Source organism: Strix aluco, chromosome 15 (genome assembly GCF_031877795.1).
Source record: "Strix aluco isolate bStrAlu1 chromosome 15, bStrAlu1.hap1, whole genome shotgun sequence".
NCBI classification, from domain to species: Eukaryota; Metazoa; Chordata; class Aves; order Strigiformes; family Strigidae; genus Strix; species Strix aluco.
In genome coordinates, this window is record NC_133945.1 from 5,109,616 (window position 1) to 5,130,769 (window position 21,154).

The 21,154-nt window shown below is 45.4% G+C and overlaps 1 protein-coding gene across 5 annotated transcripts in view; it reads left to right on the plus strand.

The window, feature by feature from the left end:
- Window positions 1-11,704: 11,704 nt before the first annotated feature.
- Window positions 11,705-21,154, plus strand: part of CLUAP1 (clusterin associated protein 1) — a 70,714-nt gene continuing 61,264 nt past the window's right edge. Inside the window, exons 1-5 of one of the 5 annotated variants that reach the window (XM_074841238.1) lie at window positions 11,705-12,075; window positions 12,695-12,806; window positions 14,844-14,928; window positions 19,387-19,566; window positions 20,645-20,740. In XM_074841238.1, coding sequence (XP_074697339.1) covers window positions 11,718-12,075; window positions 12,695-12,806; window positions 14,844-14,928; window positions 19,387-19,566; window positions 20,645-20,740 — 831 coding nt within the window. In that variant the 5' untranslated portion in view covers window positions 11,705-11,717. Of the gene's footprint in view, window positions 12,076-12,132; window positions 12,207-12,258; window positions 12,428-12,694; window positions 12,807-14,843; window positions 14,929-19,386; window positions 19,567-20,644; window positions 20,741-21,154 lie in introns of those variants that run through there. The other 4 variants (XM_074841236.1, XM_074841237.1, XM_074841240.1 and 1 more) reach the window with 4 other exon arrangements.

Here is a 21,154-nt window from a genome sequence, read left to right on the forward strand (position 1 = left end):
TTCACCCACCAGCGTGGAAATAAGAGTGGTCGACAACTTCCTGTGTGGGTGTGAGGTACAAGGGGCTGGAGCTGTGGTTTACTCTGCACCCAGCTGCATTTACAGCACTGGGGGCAGAAATGTAGATGACTTTCTAAAGTTGAAACACAGCCCTTGAGGTGACTTTGGAAAAATCCTTTGGGGAAGAAAAATGCATTTGCCCCCCACTTTGAGCAAGGGACAGCATTTTTGTCATCCTCGAGGCACAGACATGGCCTCCCACCGTGTGCCCTGTGGACAGGGTACGGCTGCTTGCCAGAAACAGAAGAGACACGACCAGGTTTCCAGGCTGGCAGGGCCAGGAATAAAAGATTAAACAGTGGCCACTGCAGGTGGGGTTTGCTGGGGCTGCTGTGGCCGTGTTCCACCAGCCAAACCCCGCTCTGCCCCTGGCAGGGCTGCTACAGGTGAGTTTGGAGCAGGACTGTCCCTGCTGCCAGCACATCCTGCCTGGCTCTTTCACTTGCCTTTTATCACCAGGTGTGAGCCGAGGCACCCCTGCACCCCACCACTTGTCCTCCCCAGCGGCCACAGGCGATGGCTGGCAGGGCTCAGCTTGGCTGCAGAGAGCAGCCAGGGCAGTGATGCTCCCGTACGGATGTGCTGCACCAAAGCCACTTCTTTCATCGACAGCTGGACCTGGCCTCTGAAAACCTCTCCCTCTGTCATGCCTGGATTTGCTGGGTCTCCGCACTCTGCAGAACGGCAGGCTGCCCATCGCCACCCTCTTCTCAGGAGGCTTCATGTGCCTTCACGGCCGTATTGCAAAGAGCTCCAGCACCAGCAGAGGCTGAGGCTGTTGTCTGAAACATCAGAAACAACTTGGCTCTAGCTCAGCTCTCCCTGCATTTCATTTTTGTTCCACTGACATGTAGGGAAGGTGAACCCAGAAGTTTTCTCCTGATGAACCAACTCAAAATCAAATGCAAATTCTTCAACCAGTGCACAAAAACGTGTTTCGGAGTAGCTGAGACAACGTGGATGAAGCAGAAGTGGCAGTGGTTAGCCTCCCTCTGGTCGCATCTCTCCCAGGTCATCTCCTCTGACCAGCACCTGATCTCTCCACAGACTTGTGTTCACATCGTCACTTGGCTTTTTCCGATTTCTTTTCCCAGTCCCTGTTTATAAAGGCCAGGTCCAGCCCTTACAAAGGCAGCCGGTAACACAGGTGCTCGCTGCAGGAGTACCTGCCTCCACAAGGACATCAGTAATAAACAGATGATACCAGCAATGTACTGGCAGTTTTCTTTGAGAAATACATGGTTCTAAGTACTCCACAAATACTGTGTCTGGGTGTTTTTCTCCCAAATATCTTAGCGCTCACATTTTTTTATATTCCCAAATGATTTTATTTCACCTTTTCACCCAAACTGGGATGAAAATGGACAATTTCTGGCATTTCCCAACAGGGATTCAGGGCAGCTGCTGGCCCCGGTAAGACACCTTTCCCCCTCAATCATCAGAGCTGGGCACACCTGGAGACACGTGGGTATGGCCTCATCCCACCCCACCTCCCACACGTCCCCCAGGAGCCCCTCAGCTACAGAGGAGGCAGCACTTGCGACGTGTTTTGCAGACCAGTGGCCACCACAGTACCTGTGAGAGATGATGGCTTGTGGGTGTGAAGGAGTAGGAGGAGGCCATGCTCCTCACAGTGGTGGCTCTGGCAGGGACTGTCCTCTGCAGCCACCAAGTGTCCTGGGCGTAGCAATGACCTGTGTCTTCAACCTCCATCCCTACTGACCCCACTCCAGGTGAAACCACTGCTAAATGTCATTAAGCTTAACTGGGCTAACCCCAGGTGTAACGTCTGAAGGGCAGAGCCTCCCACCGACTGCTTATGTGCTTCGCAGGGGTAAGGCAGTGCTTTTCCGGATCAGGGCAGGAGACTGATCTCCAAAATGTTCAAGGGGGACCCGGGCAACCTGGAAGATCTCCTTTGCTACTTGCCTAAACACATCTGGTGTTTCTCTGAGGAATAGGTGGCTCAGTCCTACCCATGAAGGCATGTGGGCTGCTGCCGCCCGGCTCCCCCCAGCCTGGGGTCATCTCTGAAGCCCCCCCATGCAAGCAGAGGAGTAAAGCCCTGCCATGCTGCGCCAGCTGCTGAGGCAGGGTAACCTGTGCATGCCCCAAAAGTGATGCTGGCCCTCAGCTGTTTGGAGGACAGAGGTACTTTGTATAGCTTTGACATCTTATTTTGCAAAACAGAGACAAATAACTAGAGACTTAAGAAGCTGCCTCGTCTTGCAGTGTGTTCTGGGTCCTTCCCAGCCTTCCAGCTGTCCCAAATGTTGGATGTTTGCCACCTTATGGTATTGTGTGATGGAAGAAAATGTATTTTTACCCAGGACTGTAATCTGCATGACTCTGTTATTCTCAGCAAAGTGTTCAAGTCACTCAGACCTGTAGGGTGAGAGGCGTGCTCTGCATTTCCTTCTTGCCAGCAGACCTGAAAGGGCTTCAAAAAACTACTGCAAGACTGTCAACCCCACTTGTGATACATAACATAACTTATAGTTGGGGAAACAGAGGCACTGACCCTGTAGATGCTGTGCTGCATCATGGGGCAGGTCACTCGAGGTGGGGCTGATGGACCCTGGAAACCCAGTTACCTGAGGAGATGTGAGGATGCATCTCCTCCAGCATCCTGATCAAAGCCACAGGTTTCTGAGGCTGCAGCCTGCCGGGCACAGAGTTGTATCGCAGCACACTTGGCTGTTTTAAATTCAGCTTGCTGGGAAAACTCCCTCCTTCTCCTTGCTTTGGGGAAAATGAAGTAAGAAAGCGACTTGCTGACTTCTTAGCAGTTCCTTGCGTGTGTTACTGCACGAGCTTCCCAATTAGCCGGTGGAGCGGGCAGATCTGAGGCTGGGCTGCACCCTGGGGTTAGTGGAGCAGCTGCTGTTCGCTGTGCTTTTCCTCTCTTGCTCTTTGCAGGGAGACGACTCTCCTCAAATACAGCTCTCCTTTGAGGCTCGAACACAAGCTTGGGCAACTTGGCACACGCTGTTGTTCTGGGCTCCTTCTGGCATTGAATTTCTGTGTATGTATAAAATTTCCATTAAAATGTGTTTTTGGGGGGTTGTGTGTAATGGTATTGATAGATGCTATCAGCTGGGCTGAAAACAGCCCATTGTATTTTTATGTGTTATTCAGGGCTGCTTGTGTGTGAAATTCCCTCTGATGATAGAAGGGCAAATTAATCAGTATAGAAAGTCAAGGCTGCATAGTCCCTGGGCTACTGCTCCTTACCCACTTGTGCCCATTTCTGCTGTAGCAGGGAAGCTCTCCGGGAGCAGCAGTATGGACTCCATGCCTTCTGCCTCTGCACTTTCTGTCTTCCAGGAGCTTTGCATTCCCCATAGAAGAAAAGAGAAGATTTTTAGCTCTTGGATTCTGGCTGGGCTTCTTTCTGCTGGGCATCACCAGCACTGGGATCCTGCATGACTCTCTCGGAGGGTGCTGCACGCAGCAGAGCACCCCTGTGTAGTGATGGGGTATTAGCAAACCCATTTACTGATGAGGTGTAGGAAGGCATGGCCCCAGACTCCTGCTCTGCAGCTTCCCTACGCTGGAGGCCATCCTGTGGTTCAGTAGGCTTTGGACTAGGTTTCAAGGGATATTCACTTCTCTTTTGGTTAATGAAACCTGAAGCTGGGTCCTGGGTTCACTGTCAATGCGATGTATTTTTCTGGAGCTCCAGTAAAGATGGATTTCTGGATGTACATATCACCTCTGCTCATAAAGAGGCACAGACATCCTCATCATGGGTATTTTTCTGATGTGACCAGAGATCTTCCAGCAGCTTAATGGCTGATAAAGGCACCCAGCCCGCAGAGAAAACAATCTATCACTTGCCCATGGAGCCAGAGATCATCGTTACCTAACTGAGGGGGGATAATAATTCCCCAAATCCCATAATATCTGCAGTGCAATAGCTTTTGCTTCAACAGCAGAGAGTTTATAAGTTCTCCCTACACCCACCATAGGCTGCAGACAGAGGCAGGTGACACAGCTGCAGCACGGACTGGGAGCAATGCTGCATTCATCTAGGAGGAACAGCTTCCTCTAGGCTCAACTTCACAGCTGACTGTGTTTTTGCAATAGTAGTAGTGACAAGAAAGGGGTTATTTCCAGATGAGGCATGTCCCTGCTATTGCTTGTCTTCTCCTTGTGATGCTGCCCGGCTCGGCCTGGCTGGAGTTCTGGCTGGGTGATGAAGTTGGGTGCTGGGATCCCTTTGGCTGTGCGGGAAGCTGGGGTCCTGCTGGAGGGCTCGGCAGTGCCAGCCCCTCCCCAGGCTCTGTCACCCACCTGTCTGCAGGTAATGGGGTTACTTGGATCGCAAAATTTTCTGCCACCCCAGTGATCTCCCGCTTCCTCTTGCACCACTCCAGCTGTGGTCCACCCCCTGCTTGAAGCCCCTCCATCACTTCCACTCCAAATATTGCCTTGTCATAAATCTATTTTTAGATGTATTGAACATAAACCAGGTGCCTTCACCTTTTAACAGAGCAACACTTAATTCTACTGCTGAGATCACGGGTTTCTGCCAGCCCAGGGACATAAAATTGCCAGACTGGCTCAGCCCCAAGGTCTATTTATCCAAGACTCCGATGAGCTGGGACTCACGGAGAGGCTGTTTCAGCTGATGATGGTTTAACACCAAAGCAGAGCTGGGAATAGAAGACAAACCCAGCTCCCAGCACTTCAGGACTTTCACTGAAGTTTGATAAAGCCAAAAGGTTTTTAAGCAAGCTCTTTTTTCTCCTGGCAGTATAAAAGGTTGTGCACCAAAGCAGCTGCTCGCTGTTTAAATGCTAATATTATTTCTGTGTTTCCCTTTGAGCTATTTCTCTCTTTCAGAGGACAGCGCTCCATCCCCATCCCACTGCAGCCATCGACAGGGCTCCTGCTGCCCTGTTGCTGGCTGAGTAGCCACTGGGCTCTCCATCGTGTGGGTCCCCCAGCCGCGATGGTCCCCGAGCCCACCGAGGCTGCGTGGTGGGGGCTGAGCGCACAGGTCTCCATGATCCCACCAGCTGCTGCCAGAAAGCAGCACCCTAATAGCAACAGGGGAGGATGGAAAACCACACCTGGGGAGAAAACTGGGCAAAGGTGGCACCTCCACAGGCAAGGATTATTTGGGATAATCGTGGAAGAGCTCTCATTTCTGCTCATTTGTGTCCCTAGTTTTGATGGTGCCCAAATGATGATGGTAATTAGTTAAATAACATAGCTGTGCCAAGGCCAGAGCCTGGAGAAGATGACCTTGCCCAGGAGGGCTTACTTCACCCTTACGCTGTGCAGAGCTTGCCCTCCTTGTCTGTGAAAGCAGAGTTTTGCTTGGTGATCCTCATCAAAAAGGGCAAATCGAGTAACTGGTGATAGTGTTCTTCCAAGCCTACTTTGACTCTTTCTCCTTGTCACCTTGGCTGGTTGTTCTCTGTACCCTTCCCTCCAGGTAGGTCAAGAGCCAAAATGTTGGTGTTGCAGAAAAACACAGCAAAGTTTTTCATAAGAAAACAATGATTTTTTGATCCCTTTGCCTTGTAGTGAAGATGATCTGGACTTTCAGATACCCAGGGACAAAGGGAATGCCATGTTGCTTATAAATCAAGCAGTACCATGCCATCTTAAATTGGACACCCAGATTAGGTGTCCAATTAGGCAGATTCTGAGAAATCAGTACTTAGTGCTGGATTCAGGCAGGCCAAAAGACACTCTGCTTTGGAGGGAGCTAACAGAGAGTGGAAATATAATCTTGTTTTCCACTGCATATAAATGAGAACCCAGTCTCTCCTCTCCTGACCTGTCAGATAAAGCCTGAGATAGATCTGGAAATCTACTTGCCTGGGGGTGTTTTTTCATCCTAAGTAGCTTCTCTTGCTTATCTTCTGAGTGATCAAAGGGAGGCTGTTGATTTATTACCCCTTCTGCTTGATACATGGGCTGCTGCTGATCCTGGGTACTGCACTCTGCTTTCAGAGCTCTTCTCTAATGCCAGCACATTAACAGGGAGGGAAGCTGCTCTGCAATGTAATTACAGGGAACGTGACATTCCTGGATATTTTCCTTCCCCAGACACAAAGGCTCCAGATTTCCCTGGATTCCTCAGCACAAATACACTCCACCTTCCAGCAACAATCCCCAGCCATTTCCCCTCTTCCCAGTAGTGGTTAACTTTCCTTCCTCATTTCTGGAGTGATGAGGTTAATGTTAAATAAAGTGGGAAGGAAGAAGGCTGCTCATGAAAGCAAAAGGATGATTCTCTTCTATGTCAACACCAAGGAGTTTGCAAGCTGAGCCAGCTCTCAGCAGCAAACAGAAACCTCAGATTCTGTGGATGGGGGCAGCAAATATTGCAGCCCAGGGTTGAAAACAGCCTTTGGGTGAAAATCAATCTGTCCCAACTGGGTAGTGGGGGAGGCTCTGATTAGAAGAGCAAAAATTGATGCCCAACTTGCAAGTAAAAGCAGAAAGCGGATGCAAAAAACTGAACATGAAGTGCCTGTATGATGCTTTCATATACCAGCCAAATGAAAACCTCATCATTTCCTACCCTGTTTTTTTTTTTTTTTGCACCAGCCCCTCTCTGAGTGAATTACTCTGGCAGATTTCCTTCCCAGTCTCTCAAGCTATAAAAGATCTATTTGTAAAGCTAATACCCTTCTGCAGCATTTATCTAATGGGTAGCTTGGGAAAAAACTTAGCAGAAACAGGTTTTATTTTCTCCACCACCAAGAGGACCACACTGTCATCTTTTTTTCCACAGGTGACTTAGACTATATTGAAGTGTCAGTGCTTCACATGAGGGTGTTCTAGGACACAAAAGAAGCTTGAGGCCTTTTTACCCGTTTTTCCCAACAGGGAGGACACAGATGAGTGTTTTGTTATTTTGTGCTTGAGGAATCTGAAGAATGCTTGATCATCTCAATTTTTTTTTATTTCTTATTTAAAAAACATTAGAGAAATCAGAGTAAAAATGACTTGCTTTCTCACTTGATCATATTTTCAATAGCACATTATGTCCTAGACCTGACAAGAGCTACAGTCCTGCCATCCATGGGATCGAAGACTGAATTTGTAGTTCAAGAATAACCTGGTAAAACAACATCAGAAAAAAAGCAGGAAAATCCTGAAGCTCTTCTGCTTTGCAGGTCGTTTTACAGAAGGGCACTGGGAAATGAGGGGACTTGGGTGCTGCTAGAGGGAGGTTTGACCGTGCCACGAGCTCTCGTTTGGTAGCCAGACCTCTCTCCAGCACAGCTTTCCCTGGCCCCTGGTGCAGTGCTGCTGAGGGGATTGTGCTCAGGCTGCCAGAAGATTGTTTTAGCTAGAAAAAACTCTTTTTTGGCTTTAGACATGTGGATTTCTAGACAGATATCAGGGTGCAACTGTGAATGAAACAGTACCCCAGCAGGAACCAGCATGCAGCCTGACCCAGGAGAGCTGGGCAGCCTCATGCCTGTGGCACTGGCTTGGGGACAAAGCCCAGTCTCAGAAAAGCCTGGTTATCTGCCCTCTTGTGTGGTCCTGTTAGAAACGGGGTGATTCTGCATCTTTGAGGGCAAAACCAAATGTAGCTGCTCCCCAACACACAGGAAACCAGGTGGTGGGACAGGGGGAAGACCAGCAGTTTATTGTGACACAGCTGTAGCAGAGCCGTGGCTGTGGCTGGAGGCACCCAGCAGAACAGGGGCACCGATGGGTGTCCGAGCATGCAACACAGATGCAGTTTTCCTCCTGCTCCTGTGGTTCAGCCTGTCCCTGGGAAGGTGTTTGTGGCTGCAGTGGCGATGCCGCTACCTGCCCTCACACTCCCTCTTCCCAAACTCCTCACCAGCACGGCTCACCTGGCCGCTGCGCAGTTTCTTTCTGCAACTGAAGGCATGGAAAGATCTTCTTTCCAGTTAAGTGGCAGAGACACCACAGCTGCAACTTGGGGCTGTCTGTGAGCTGGAACAAGTCCTGTCTTCACAACTGGCCATGGCACTCGTCTGCCTGCCATGTCCCTGAGCACGGACCCTTAGCGAGCGTGGTCCAGGTCAGCCTGACCCCACGTAACTGTTTGCCCCATGGGAATAGCATGAAATAACAACACTTCACGATGTATAACTCCTTGTTACTGGAGAAAAAAAAAAACAGTTTTAGGCCAATCTGCCAGGTAATGTAAGGATGTGAGAATTTGACTTAAAAACATGTGATAGTAACTTTAATGCCAAGCTCTGCCAAAAAAACAACCTGGGGAAAAAACAGCAGAACACTAAAAATAAATATATATATATATATATGGCCAAAAAACCCCCCCATTCAGCAAGAAGATGGCAACAAGAATTCAGATGGCTGAAAGGACCGATAGAGAATGATTAAGAGCGTGGATTATTTATACATTGAAAACCTGACAGATAGTGGGGGGATGTGCTGAAGGGATGGGGTCCCACACAGCCCGAGACAGGGAGCAGCTGCTGAAGGGTGCAACCAGCACTGCTGAGGTGAGATGGGGAGAAAGGAAAAAACACTGGCTGAGGGCCAGGAGACTGACTGCGAGATCGATAACACTGTTTTAGATGTAAAGAGTGTTTGGTGACCATGGCAAGGAAAGGGGTATCAACCTGTAAATTGTTAAGATTTATTTTGCTGGTGCTAAAATGGCAACAGTGGGGTGAAGCAGCAAAAACCACACATAGAGGTTCTATGGTTTAGCTCCATACATGGAGGGGGGGTCCTGTATGGACAGGTGTGATGAAATTGTTCTTTCTCCCTAAGGGCTGTGAAAACAGCTCTTACAAACAAGGAGAGGAGACTGGTGGGGTGCCACAAGGTCTAGGCATCCTTGCAGTGAGATAGTTTCTCCTTCCCATATCTCTTTGATAGCAGAGCTCGTCTCCTGCCTTAGTCCAGACACCGAGGCTCTCCCAGTGCATGGAGAGGCTGTGCACAGCAAACTTGGGCACTGTTCTTGCTAAATTGGGAACTGACACAGAGGCATCAGGCTGTCTGATGGGATATTTGAATGATGGATTATTTAAAAGCACATTGTGCTAACCACACTTCCAGCAGCAAAAATGGTATGTAGCCTGCATCAATGATGTTCAGCTGTCCAGGTCAATGGTTTCTCAGTGAAGTCTTCGATTAATGGATGCTCATGAGCAAAAGGATGACTCGACTTCAGTGGTATGTTTGGGGATGGGTGGGAGCCAGAGACAGGGCCTAAAAGGGGTTGGCAGGATCCTGAAACCAAGAATGGAGGCAGTAAATAGGATGAGAGGATGTGAACAGCCTGGGGTGTGGAAGGGTTTGCCTGGCCCCACTTGCAGCATGTATAGCACTTGTCAGCCCTAAAGTGATTTGGGGAGCCCCAGAATTCACATGCACAGCATATGAAACAGGCAGAGGAGGATATTTTTTCCATGAGGTGTTAAATAATAGCTGTTGCTAATGATCTCTTCTGCCATCCCCAACAGCGTTTCAGAGCACAGCCGTTCACTGCAGGGGCTGCTAATTCCTTATCACCAGTGGTTCAGGCTGCAAGGGGGGGTCACCACCTTCTGAGTCCTGCTGGATGCTTACACACTGCTCGGACGGTGTTTGCCACCCCCAGCTGGGTTCCTCCTACACCTCTACCAGGCCCCCAGCAGCACTTGTGGCTTCCTGCAGCCCTAAAGAAATGAAATTTCATCTAAATGGAATTAGAGGTTTGGATGGAGACCAGGCACTGCAGACGTGCAGTGAAGATATTACCATCTATACTCAGAAGTCTGCAATGTCATCTGATAGCTCACCCATTGCCACAGAAACCTGTGCCAAAATTTTAGGTTTTCTTTCTTTTCCAACAAAATTTCCAGCTTTTGTAGTGATGAAGGGGGAAAAAACCCTATCCCTCAAAAGTGTGAACTGGGCTGTAGAATGGGGAGCTCTTTCCACGGAGGTTAGTTCATGTGTCTAGGGAATAAGTAGAGATGTGTCGCATTTTCTCTTTTGGGTGTGGGTTTCTGGAGAGGGCAAGATGGCAGGGAGAAAGGCTTAGCCCTCGCGGATGCCGTGTGAGCTCCTGCCATGGTTATACGGCTGCAGTTTGCTCCCGGGTGGGCCCTTTTTTAGTTCAAAGCTACATCCACATTTGTGCTGCCTAATATTAATATATAAATATTAATGATGTTTATATAAAGCAACGAGCTGAGGTAAACAGTACTCTGACTATTTATTTCATTTATTTTGGCTTTCCCACACGTTTCATCCCACCTGCCTTTTGCCTACTAGTCAATGTAACACAGCAGTAGAGCAGGGGAATGTTTCCTTCCTTCTCTGGTCCCCCTGCCCAACTTATCGGACAGCTGATACACCCTTGAACTAGTGAATTATTTAAGGTTTGCTATCTCATGGCTTTCTGGCATAAGAAACCCAGCCTCTAATCATGTCTCCTATTTTCTGATGTAACTACTTCATTACAATACTTATTATTTGTAGGATTCATTGCTATTTTCTTGCTTTTGATTACTTCTTCAATCATGTGGATAGGGTACTGCTCAACACAGAGCCCATGTGTGCATGTCACATACGCTTGGGCAGTTGGAACTGGAAAACTGCGGACTACTCCGCAAAATGTCCTGAGACATCCATAGATCAGCCTGACATCTAGATTATTTTCGGCTCGTTCCACCTCATGATATTGATGACCCTGTCAGTAAGAGCTGCGGCCGCTCCGTCCGGTGTTTCTGCAGAGTCTCGTGGTCAGAGCTCCCATTCCTTTAGGACATCTGAAACCCTCAAGTGTTAGCAGAGAAGCTGTCATACTGTTCCAACTTGATGCATCAACATGAAAACTGCTGTTGGTTATGTCTGTAGGGGAAAGCTCAGGACACCAAGAGCCTTTAAGAAGTTTGTTATGAAACTGCTGAGAGGATCAGTCAGTGTCAGTTGTGGGTGGAAGCTGAGAGGTCACAAGAAGCCATGTTGGCTGGCCTGGGGACACTGGTTTCCATGGGTGTCTCTGGGGATGGACGATGACTGCACAGGGGTCTGGCTCTGCCGCAGGGCAGCCATGTGCGGTCTGAGCTGTGCCACAGACCTCTCATGCATTTCAGCGAGTGCTCCACGTACTGCAGTCGGTGTCTGCGTGGCTGTGGCACCCTGGCTGCCCATCAGAAGTGTGTGACTGTAGAGAAGAGGGTGCTCCCACCTGCCTTCCTGCTGGACCTGGTCCTCCTCTCACCCTTGAGCTCAGCTCTGCGATGCTTGAGCGCCCAGACAGAGCTGTGCGCCAGGTTCCTGTCCTCCGAGACATCCGAGTCCTCCTCCACAGAGCGGGTGGAAGGTGGATGTGCTGACTCCAACAGGACTGAGAGCTGGAGATTCATCCCCCCGGGATGTGGCAGCGGTGGGTTTGTGTCCGCTCAGGCGAGGTGAGGACATGGGTTTTCATATCCCTGGTGACGGTTGTGCTGTCCTGTGGGGGAGCACGGCCTTCTCCTCAAACCACAGCACCCACCATTTAATGTGGCACAGGTACTATGGGTCTTCTCTGGAAATAACTGATGATGGCTCTTAGCCCTCCCTCCCTGCTCCTGTCCCGGCTGGATGTCGCCTAAGGCAGGGTGCTGGTGGGTGGCTGGCGTGCGACAGCAGGGAGCTGTGGGGCGCGGGAGCCGTCTCCCAGCACACAGGGACCCGCCATGACACGCTGCTGGTCCCAGAGCAGGCCCGGGCCGAGGGGCCAGCCGGCACCCCAGGGGCAGCCATCTCGGCAGCGGGCCCCACCTCCCTGCAGAGCGAGGGGGAGACCGGGCGCCGCCCCAGCTGGAGGGAGGGTGCCCCGGGCAGAGCCAGCGCCGCCCTGGCTCGGGAGGTGCCGCAGGGGCCGGGGACCCCGGGCCTGGCCCCACCGCCATGGCGCTTCGCTTTCCGCAGGAGTTTGGCCCGGCCGCTGCGCCGTAGGGGGGTTGCCGTGGAGACGAGCGGCGCGGCCTAGTGCGGCGGCGGCAGGCGGAGGCCCGCGGGCTGCCCCGGCGATGTCGTTCCGCGACCTCAGGAGTGAGGAGCCTCGCTGAGGGGCGCGGGGGGGACGGGGCGGGGCGGGACGCGGCAGCCCCCGGACTCGGCTCCCCTGAGGCCCCCCCGGGCAGCCGCGGCTCGCTGGGGCCCGCCGAGCAGCTCCGGCCCCAGTGGGTGTCTCAGCGGCCGCGCCGGTCCCGCTTTTCCTTTAAATTTTGCCCTGTGGTTTCACTTAGAGCCGGGTGAGGGGCGCCTGGGGCCTGCGAGGAGGCTGCAGGAGCCTGCTGCAGGGTTGGAGCCTGTCTTTAGATTGACTGCCAGGCTGGGCTTACCAGGGCACGCTAAACGCAGACGACCGGGACGCTGCATTGTAGTTAACTTCATTTAAATGGTGTGTTTTGTAGAGATAAGCTGTTTTAAGGTTGTTTCTGCCCAGTCAATCTCCTGTTAAAAAGTCGCTTCTTTACTCAGGCATGTTTTCTATTGAAATGATACTTCTTTTTTTTTTTTTTTTAAATCCATTCAGGATTTTCTTTAACAGTACTTTGAACAGGGCATATCAAATGGTAAATGAACAGCGTGCTGTGGGAACTGGAGTTCTTGGTAATGGCCATGATGGAGATGTAAGAAGGCATCTGTGCTCTTACTTGTTTTTCAGATTTTACTGAGATGATGAGGGCACTGGGGTATCCCCGACTCATATCTATGGAGAATTTTCAGACCCCAAACTTCATGCTTGTTTCGGAAGTGCTTCTCTGGCTAGTGAAAAGGTTGGTGATCAGGCTAACAAATGTTGGGGCTGATGCTGGGATGCGATATATATGCTTAGAGCTGATGTTTTGGTGTGAAACTGTGTTAAGAAGTTTGAAGAGGAAGATAATGATATTTACCCATTCTTTCAGATCTACTCTTCTAAATAGCAGATAGAAGATGTAGTAGTTAAGTTTGCAGGTTTTTAGTTTAATTATAGAACAACACCAAAAGTGTTTTAACAGCTGAAGTAAAAGATACAATGACTCAGTCCTGGCAGAGATTGCATCCTGAAGGTGGACATACTTACTCAGAAGTAGCCGTATCTCTTTCACATATTTTACAAACTCCATCACCATTCTTGCCTATATCTGACCTTGTACCCCAAACAGGGTGATAAATGGTGAGAACTTGTCAAGATACAGTTAGTTTTTACCTTGTTGCTACAATTGTTACTGGTTCAACCTGATATTGTCTAGCATCCATGCCACGTTTCAAAAAAAAAAAAAATTATACACTACTAATTTACTACTACCAGTTGTAGTTTTATACCCACTTAACCCGCTGACAGACTTTGGTTAAATATTTATGAAACTTCAAGTGCTAATGAAATTATGTATAATCGTCTTTCTCCCATGTAAGTGAAAAAATAAACTACGTTTTTTAAGCTACTCATAAGGTAGACTATTATAATTGAAATATGACAGTGACCCATTTGCCTGATTGCTACTTTTTGGCCTGGATTCATAATTAGTATCCATTAAGTTTAATTACTGAGCTGTTAGAAATTTGCTGAATACTGTTGCAATTGTAATAAAATGGGGACATACAACCATTCAGAATTACTTGGGTTAAGTTATCTAAATATTCTTTGAGATACTGCTGTTACACTCATGGTCTAAATTACTGGTTGTTTTCAACTCATGTAAAAACACAAATCAGTGTCCTCCCTAGTATGTAACAATAAAATAACAGCAGTTGAAAGAAATCAGAAATATTGTTTTAAAAATACATTTCTCTAATGAACCTGGACACTTTTAAAAGCTTAAACTTCTGTTTAAAAGCTTTTTTCTTTTTAAAAGCTTAAACTATGCCTAATAGTGAAGTGCTTCACTTTCAGACCAAATAGTGACTGAACACTGGCATCCTTTTCTGTTGTGGGTCAGAATTACACTTGACACGGGCAGACAGCTTTTCCAGCTTCTAGAAGTCTTTTAATTACACTTTAAAGCAGAGAGGCTACTTCACATACACCTTGCTTATAATTTCGAATGGGATTTGAATGCAAAGATGGTTTTTTTGCCTCTCTGAATGCTGAAAATCTCAAAGCATTTATGAAACTGGGAGTTTTTTCTTCCCTGGTTCCTGTAGGCTGGTGACTTCTAGAAGTTTCTGCATTTCGTGAATGTTTTTTTTAAAGCATTTCACAATCTTTCAGTTTGCTTTTTCATAAGTTTCATTTACTTTTGAAAGTAATATGTTTGAGATGATGTCCGAGTGTGATCTTCTCTTGTGTATTTTGGGAGGGTGCAAAAGTGTCATAACACTTTAAAGGACAAGGTGGCTGGTTTTATTATGAACAATAGTAATCTGGTACAAGTCATTTTAACGTACCGCCAGAAAGACTGGGAATATTGTCAGTCGTATGCCTGGTGTTTTAAATTGTGAAGCCACACATGATTAAGTTTAGTTTGATTTATATAAGTAGCTTGTGGTTTAAGTAGTAAATTACTTTGAGAATAAGTGTTTCAGAGACTTGATTGAGACAGCTGAATTTTGTTCCTTTGCAAAACTGACTGAAAAGATGTATTCAGGACCCCACCGTGACCACTCCTCCTGGAGAACTTCCTCAGGTTTTACAGCTTTTGCAGTTTGTACACAAACCCATTGTATACATTCCAGGGTCTGGATACCCTGATCTGCAGTAGGAGCTAAAGATTTATTTTCCAGTCTCGTACATGCTTGTTTTGTTTGATTTTTTGCCTCACAAACAAACCAGTGTCTTTAATATTACACAGGTATTTCTTGTCAGAATCTACGCCTGCTTCTTTCCACAGGTATGAACCTCAGACTGATATTCCTCCTGATGTGGAGACAGAACAGGACCGGGTTTTCTTCATCAAGGCAGTGGCTCAGTTCATGGTAAGTCTGCCTAAGGAATCGTGCTTACGCACACTGAAATACTGCTTCTATATTAGCTTTAATGCTTTCTCTCTTAACCCTGACAATTTCCTTGCAATGAGAAGCTGGGTATGTATTGTATTCTTGTGCTGTATTGTATATCTTGTGCTGTTAGAAACTTGAACAGGCCAGGGTGTGCTGTTACTGAAATCATGTAGAGTTATGTACGTATCTTTGTGGAATTGGGATCTAAACATCTGACGCTAAAACAGTATTCATCCTCATCACTTCATATTTATAAAAAGGTAATAGTGGAAGATATAGCTGTAGATACAAAATTTTTTGAAGCCGTTTAAATGGATTCAGAAGAGAACCCATCATATTTATTGCTAACTTTGGATGCCTGATTCTCTGTATGCTTGAACAGTCGTAACTTCTGATGTTTTCGTTATGATGTAGAATTGTATATTGGTATTCTGTTGTATGAGCCTTCTCACTTACTAGATCAAGTCATATTTTTCTCAGATCAAATCTTTTGTCACATTATACATGAGCATACTTGAATTGGGCCATCAACTTTTTTAGTCCCATGGAATAAAATAACATTGTCCTTCATATAATTCTTGTTATTTTGATGCAGCATGAGCCTTTGCAGTTATGGCACACTTATACAACACTGTTAATCAGGTAGAAAAAAAATTAATGGGGCTGTGGGTGGGTCTGGAAGCAATGGAAGTCTTTGTGCTAATACCAAAGATTAATTTCTTATAATACTTTTTTAAATTTTTAAAATATATTAAAATGACATTATAAACAAGCCAGCTTTTCCCTTCTGATTTGTGATGTTCACCATAAATTTTCTTAATTCTTAATTTTCCTATGTTCAGAGCATGATACAGTTCTGTACATACCAGAATGCACTTCTGAGCCCTGGAGCATCATAAGATGTAGTGAACAGATCCATTTTGTTTGGAGGGTTTTCAAATCAAGCATGTTTTAAAAGGGCAAGTGTGGAAGCAGAAACAATGTTATGCATACATTTTCCTTTTAATAACTGATTTCATGTAAGAAATCCCAAGGGTTTTGAAGAATTACATAATAAGATGCAGAAAATGAAATGAATGGAAATTTCTTTAATCATCCTCTACTTAGTCTCAGTTAATATTGCACAATAATATGGGGATTATTGTAGGATTTCAGCATTTTCAGAATGAGAAAAGCTTGTAGACATTTCCTTCATAATTCTCTGTCCATGGGATCCACAGTTATCTTCTCCAGTAGCTAATAGCTTTATGCATCCATAGGCAGATGTGAGATTTGATGGAGACAGATTTGCCTCAGAAGAGAATACCAGCTTGGATTAATCATCATGACATATAAGTAGAGTATTGCTCTCCTTTACTCAACAAGGAGTAAAGATGTGTTAATTTTTTACACAAATTACATATTACTCTGTGTTACTGGCAGTTTAAGAACTCACCAAATGGCTTCTTTTTGGACCCAAAAGTTCCTGAAGTGTCTGCAGGTTGTCTTATGTAGTTTTTTAATCACTTGCCCACCTAGAACCGCCTTAGTCCGTGTGGCTCAATACCAGGCTCCTACTCGAGGCTGCTTGGATCCAAATTTGAGGTGGAGTGCAACAAAAAGCCTCTGATGAGTTTAGTCTCACAGAAATTGATTCATGAAAACATACTTAGCAAACCAAGGTACCAAACTTTTTGCAAAAGGCAAATACTTGTTTTTTAAAAAGTGATGGGAGAAGCAGTGGAAATTTAGAGCCACTACTTCAGTACCCAGGAGACTATCCTGAGTATTAAAAGAAGACAGGGAGATGAGAGCAATCCTCATTCCTCCTATCAAGAATGTGCCATTGTACAGGAAAGGATGCAAAATGTTTGGGCCAGACAGGCTAAAGACCATGACTCTGAAACCGAATGGCTGGAGCACTCAGCTGGCAGTTCTGGTTCTTCCCTGGGCTGTTTCTGCATTTCCCTCACACTTTCAAAATTTGGCCCTATGATAATAATAAAGCAGATTTTAAAGTAAAGCAAACTTTCTGACTATTGATGCCATTCTTGCAGTATATTTCTCTTTATCTTTTCTATTGCATTGTAATAATCTGATCTTCAGAATAGATGGAGGTGATACTTAATGATACTTCAAAACTATTTAGAGTTGTTACAACACAGGTGTCTGTCTCAAGCCTTCCAAACATGAAGTTGCCTTCTTGAGTAAGCAATGCCATTATGCCAATCTGAAAAATCTATGTACTTATCTGTGTATATTTTCTTCTTTTTAAGTAGTCTTTGAGTGAAAAAAACATTTTTTTTTCCTTTACTAGATGATGATCAGGGGCTGGAGCACCTCTCCTATCTATGAGGACAGGCTGAGAGAGTGGGGATTGTTCAGCCTGGAGAAGAGAGGGCTCTGGGGAGACCTTAAAGGGGCTACAGGAAAGATGGGGAGGGACTTTTTATCGGGGAGTGTAGGGATAGGATGAGGGGTAACAGTTTTAAACTGAAAGAGGGTAGATTCAGATTAGACTTAAAGAAGAAATTCTTCCCTGTGAGGGTGGTGAGGCACTGGCACAGGTTGCCCAGAGAAGCTGTGGCTCCCCCCTCCCTGGAAGGGTTCAAGGCCAGGTTGGACGGGGCTTTGGGCAACCTGGGCTAGTGGAAGGTGTCCCTGCCTGTGGAGGGGAGCTGGAACTAGATGATCTTTAAGGTCCCTTCCAACCCAAACCATTCTGTGATTTTTCTCTCTTGGGGTTGAATGGAACTGAAATTGGAATTCCTATCCTTAGCAACATCCTTCGTGATGTGGTGCATTAGTTGTCTTTGTGTAGGGGATGTTTAACAGATTCTGTGAATTTAGTAATCTGCTTCTCTTAATATTTAATACCAACTGTTTCTATGATTAGTTTTTTAGGTTCCTTCTACTGAAAAGGAAGGAAGAAGAACATATCTGGCTTTCCACTTTGCGTATTGGCTCCTTTGAGGTCACGGTGGTGAAAAGTTTTAAAAGGGATTAGGGTTTTTTGTACCCTAAGCCTCATATTCCCCCAGCTCAGGATGTACCACATCAGTAAGCTGTTCTGGAAGTCTTGTCTTCACTTTTCAGCTGAGTTCCTGTCAGCAGGAAGCAGATGTAGAGTCAGTTTCCTCTGCTGGGTTGAGATTTTGGGATGAGAGAGGCAAGAGCTAAACATTTCTTGGAGATGGAAGTCTGATTGAAAAGTCACAAAGTTTGACAAGATGCGTAGGAAGAAACATGGACCTATTTATTTCTGTTTCCTTTGTTCTGTGAAAAGTTGGAGCTAAATCCATGGTTTGAGATGTGGTCCTTTCTCTCTTTAGTTTCACAGGAAATTTTCCTACAGTCAGTTATTCAGTGAAGCTCAGTGCTGAGTGGGCAAAACTTGTATCATCCATTTTAATGTTTGAGTCTTTTACCCCAGATTGAAGATCTTGCACTGTCAGAGCCCTAGGGGGGTGTGAATTCCTTACGGTAACGCTGTAATACCAAAGTTGTGTAATACCACCAGTGAACCGTGGATAGATTCTTTCTGCCACACAATATTCCCAAAGGATAAACATTTTAGCAGAAGTTTCATCTTCAAAAGATACCGAAAAAAAGCTGTTAAGTCATTTGGATGCTTAGTTTTTTGTATTCATAACCAGTGATCAGTTTTTGTTTGCTTGATTGTTTAGTCATGCCATCAGGGAAACTGCCTCAAAGTTTTATCTGAAGTTTGGTGTTGGCTCCTTGTGTCTATTCGTCTATAATACAGTCTTGTCAGGAATTTAAAGAACAACATTTGTGTCCTTTTTGTGGCAGATGTATCATTTCTATTATGCTCTTTTTTCCCCTTTATTATTTTGAAGTATAAAAAGATAATATTATAATTTTTAATTTTTTTTTCCTTACTGGTCTGTCTGTACTTTTCAGAGATGGAAGACAAGGGAGTAAAATCACTCATATCATAGCAGGGAAAAATTTGAGAGAAACAATAAAATATTCAGAAGGTACTGCTGGAAGAGAAGACAGTTAAATTAGGATAATTGATCTTACTCTTGTAACTCATTAAGGGTGAAATTTACCTCTCTCCAGCATCATCGCAAGACCTGGGCAGCACTTACATTCCACTTAAACTTAATTTGAATTTAAGTGGTGCACAGGGTTTTTGCTGATCTTCATGTGGGGAAGAATTAATGGATAGTTTGAGTTTTTTCATTCTGGCAATTATCTACAAATATTCTGACGTACAGAGAGTGCACATGTTTCAGAAAAATTTCTTCTAGAAACATCAGTATTATGATGAAGGAAACTTGTGTTTCCAAACAGGAAGATTGATTTCTGTTTAAAAAAAAAAAAAAAAAAATTCTGGTGCCCCCCAAAAGAGCTTTCAAGTGGAGAGTGAAGAGGTAAATGAGGATTTTGTTCTTTGTGACACAGTGACTTCATTCTTTCTTCCCAAAGGCTACCAAAGCTCACATAAAGCTCAACACAAAGAAGCTTTACCAGGCAGATGGCTATGCAGTGAAGGAACTGCTAAAGGTCACCTCTGTGCTTTACGGTGCTATGAATACCAAGGGAGTGGAACGTGCAGACGTGAGTGAGGACAACAGCAGCAAGTTCAAGTTTGATCTTGGCTCAAAAGTAAGGAAAACTTGTACTCTTGCTTTTGGCAGGGGTTTTGTGTTAACCTATAAAAAACAAATCCATTTTCTATCTGAAACTTAAGTAGAGAATGTTCTCACAAGGGAGCGGGTATGGTTTTAACTCATACTTTCTGTAGTTGAGGTTACATGCTATGATTTGTTTTAATCTCTGTGAATTCTCAACCAGAAGCATAACACAAGGCAACAGTGGCACAAAATTGGTTATCTGTGGTTTGGACTGCTGTTGAAATCATAGAAATATTGGAGTAGGCTGGAATAAAGACTATTTTCTATCTGCTAACCTTGTTGCAAAAGGAGGAGTTTGCAAAATACAGGCTGAAAGTTGGTTTTCAACCCATTTGCATTGAAGAAAAGGGAATTCATGTTACCCTAACAAACATCAAAGCTGTTCAAGCCCTTAAAATAAATGCCATCTTGAGATATTAAAAAACCCAATACTTTGTTAAATAAGAGGAATTTCTGTTACTGCTTTTTGATAGTTTTAGCACCTCTTCGATATTTTAATACTTCTAGTCTTTGATTCTTTTATAGCTATAGTATGCCATGCCTGCTTGTTAGGCAATAATACTACCATTCTTGAAAAAATGGCAGAACCACAGGCAATTTTTCCTCTGTGTAAGTCTGGTGTGTGTCTCTGAAGAAAATACCCAAAGAAAAAATGAAAAAACACCTGTAGATGATCAATAGTCATTACGTATGTATATATACTTCTAACTTTTCATATGAAAAAGGTGATGTTTCCCTTTGCCCTGGGCAGCACATGAACTGGCCAAGTCACAGTTTTAGGAGTTTTGGGGTTTTTTTGTTGGCCTAAAGTGGCTGGGGTTTCACCCAAAAGCCAATGTGTAAATGGTGCCTCATCTAGACCATTTTAAAGCCAAGAGACAGGCTTCCTGGTTCCAGTGGACAACTTCTTCAATACTGTAGTAGAATTTCAGCCACTGTGCTGACCTCATATGTGATTTTAACATCAAAATGGGAAAAATCTGTCATGCATTTTCTTTGTGATATTGGGGCATTCTCTTTTATATTCAGTGCTGTTGCTGTGTTTCCAGATTGCTGACTTGAAGGCAGCTAGACAGCTTGCTTCTGAAATCACCTCCAAAGGAGCAAGTCTGTATGACTTACTTGGCAAAGAAGTTGAACTAAGGGTAAGTGCGTTCTGGGGAGTGTATAAGAGCTTGTGTTCAGTGGGTGCTGCAAAGGAAGAAGGTGAAAAAAGTATCAGTAGTTCTTCTTAATGGCTGCATCTAAAATGAATGTTCTGTGAGTTTGAAGGAATGGGTCTGAAAGTTTGCATTTCCTTCCCCCTCATATTCATACTTGGATTGCAGTAAGCTTGAGAGACCACTTTGACATTTTCTCTTTAGCAGGAAAGTGAAATATTCTCTGTAGAACTCTTTGGAATTATTAACTTTATATGTACATTTTAGTGGCAGGGACAGATATATTCTGAAAGATAAATGATTAATGCCATTAATTTTCCAAGTGCAAGGCTCATTATTTCTGTTAGAGTAATTGAAGGCCTCGCAAGCCTGCAGGGTACATGTTCTTCAGCTTAGCTG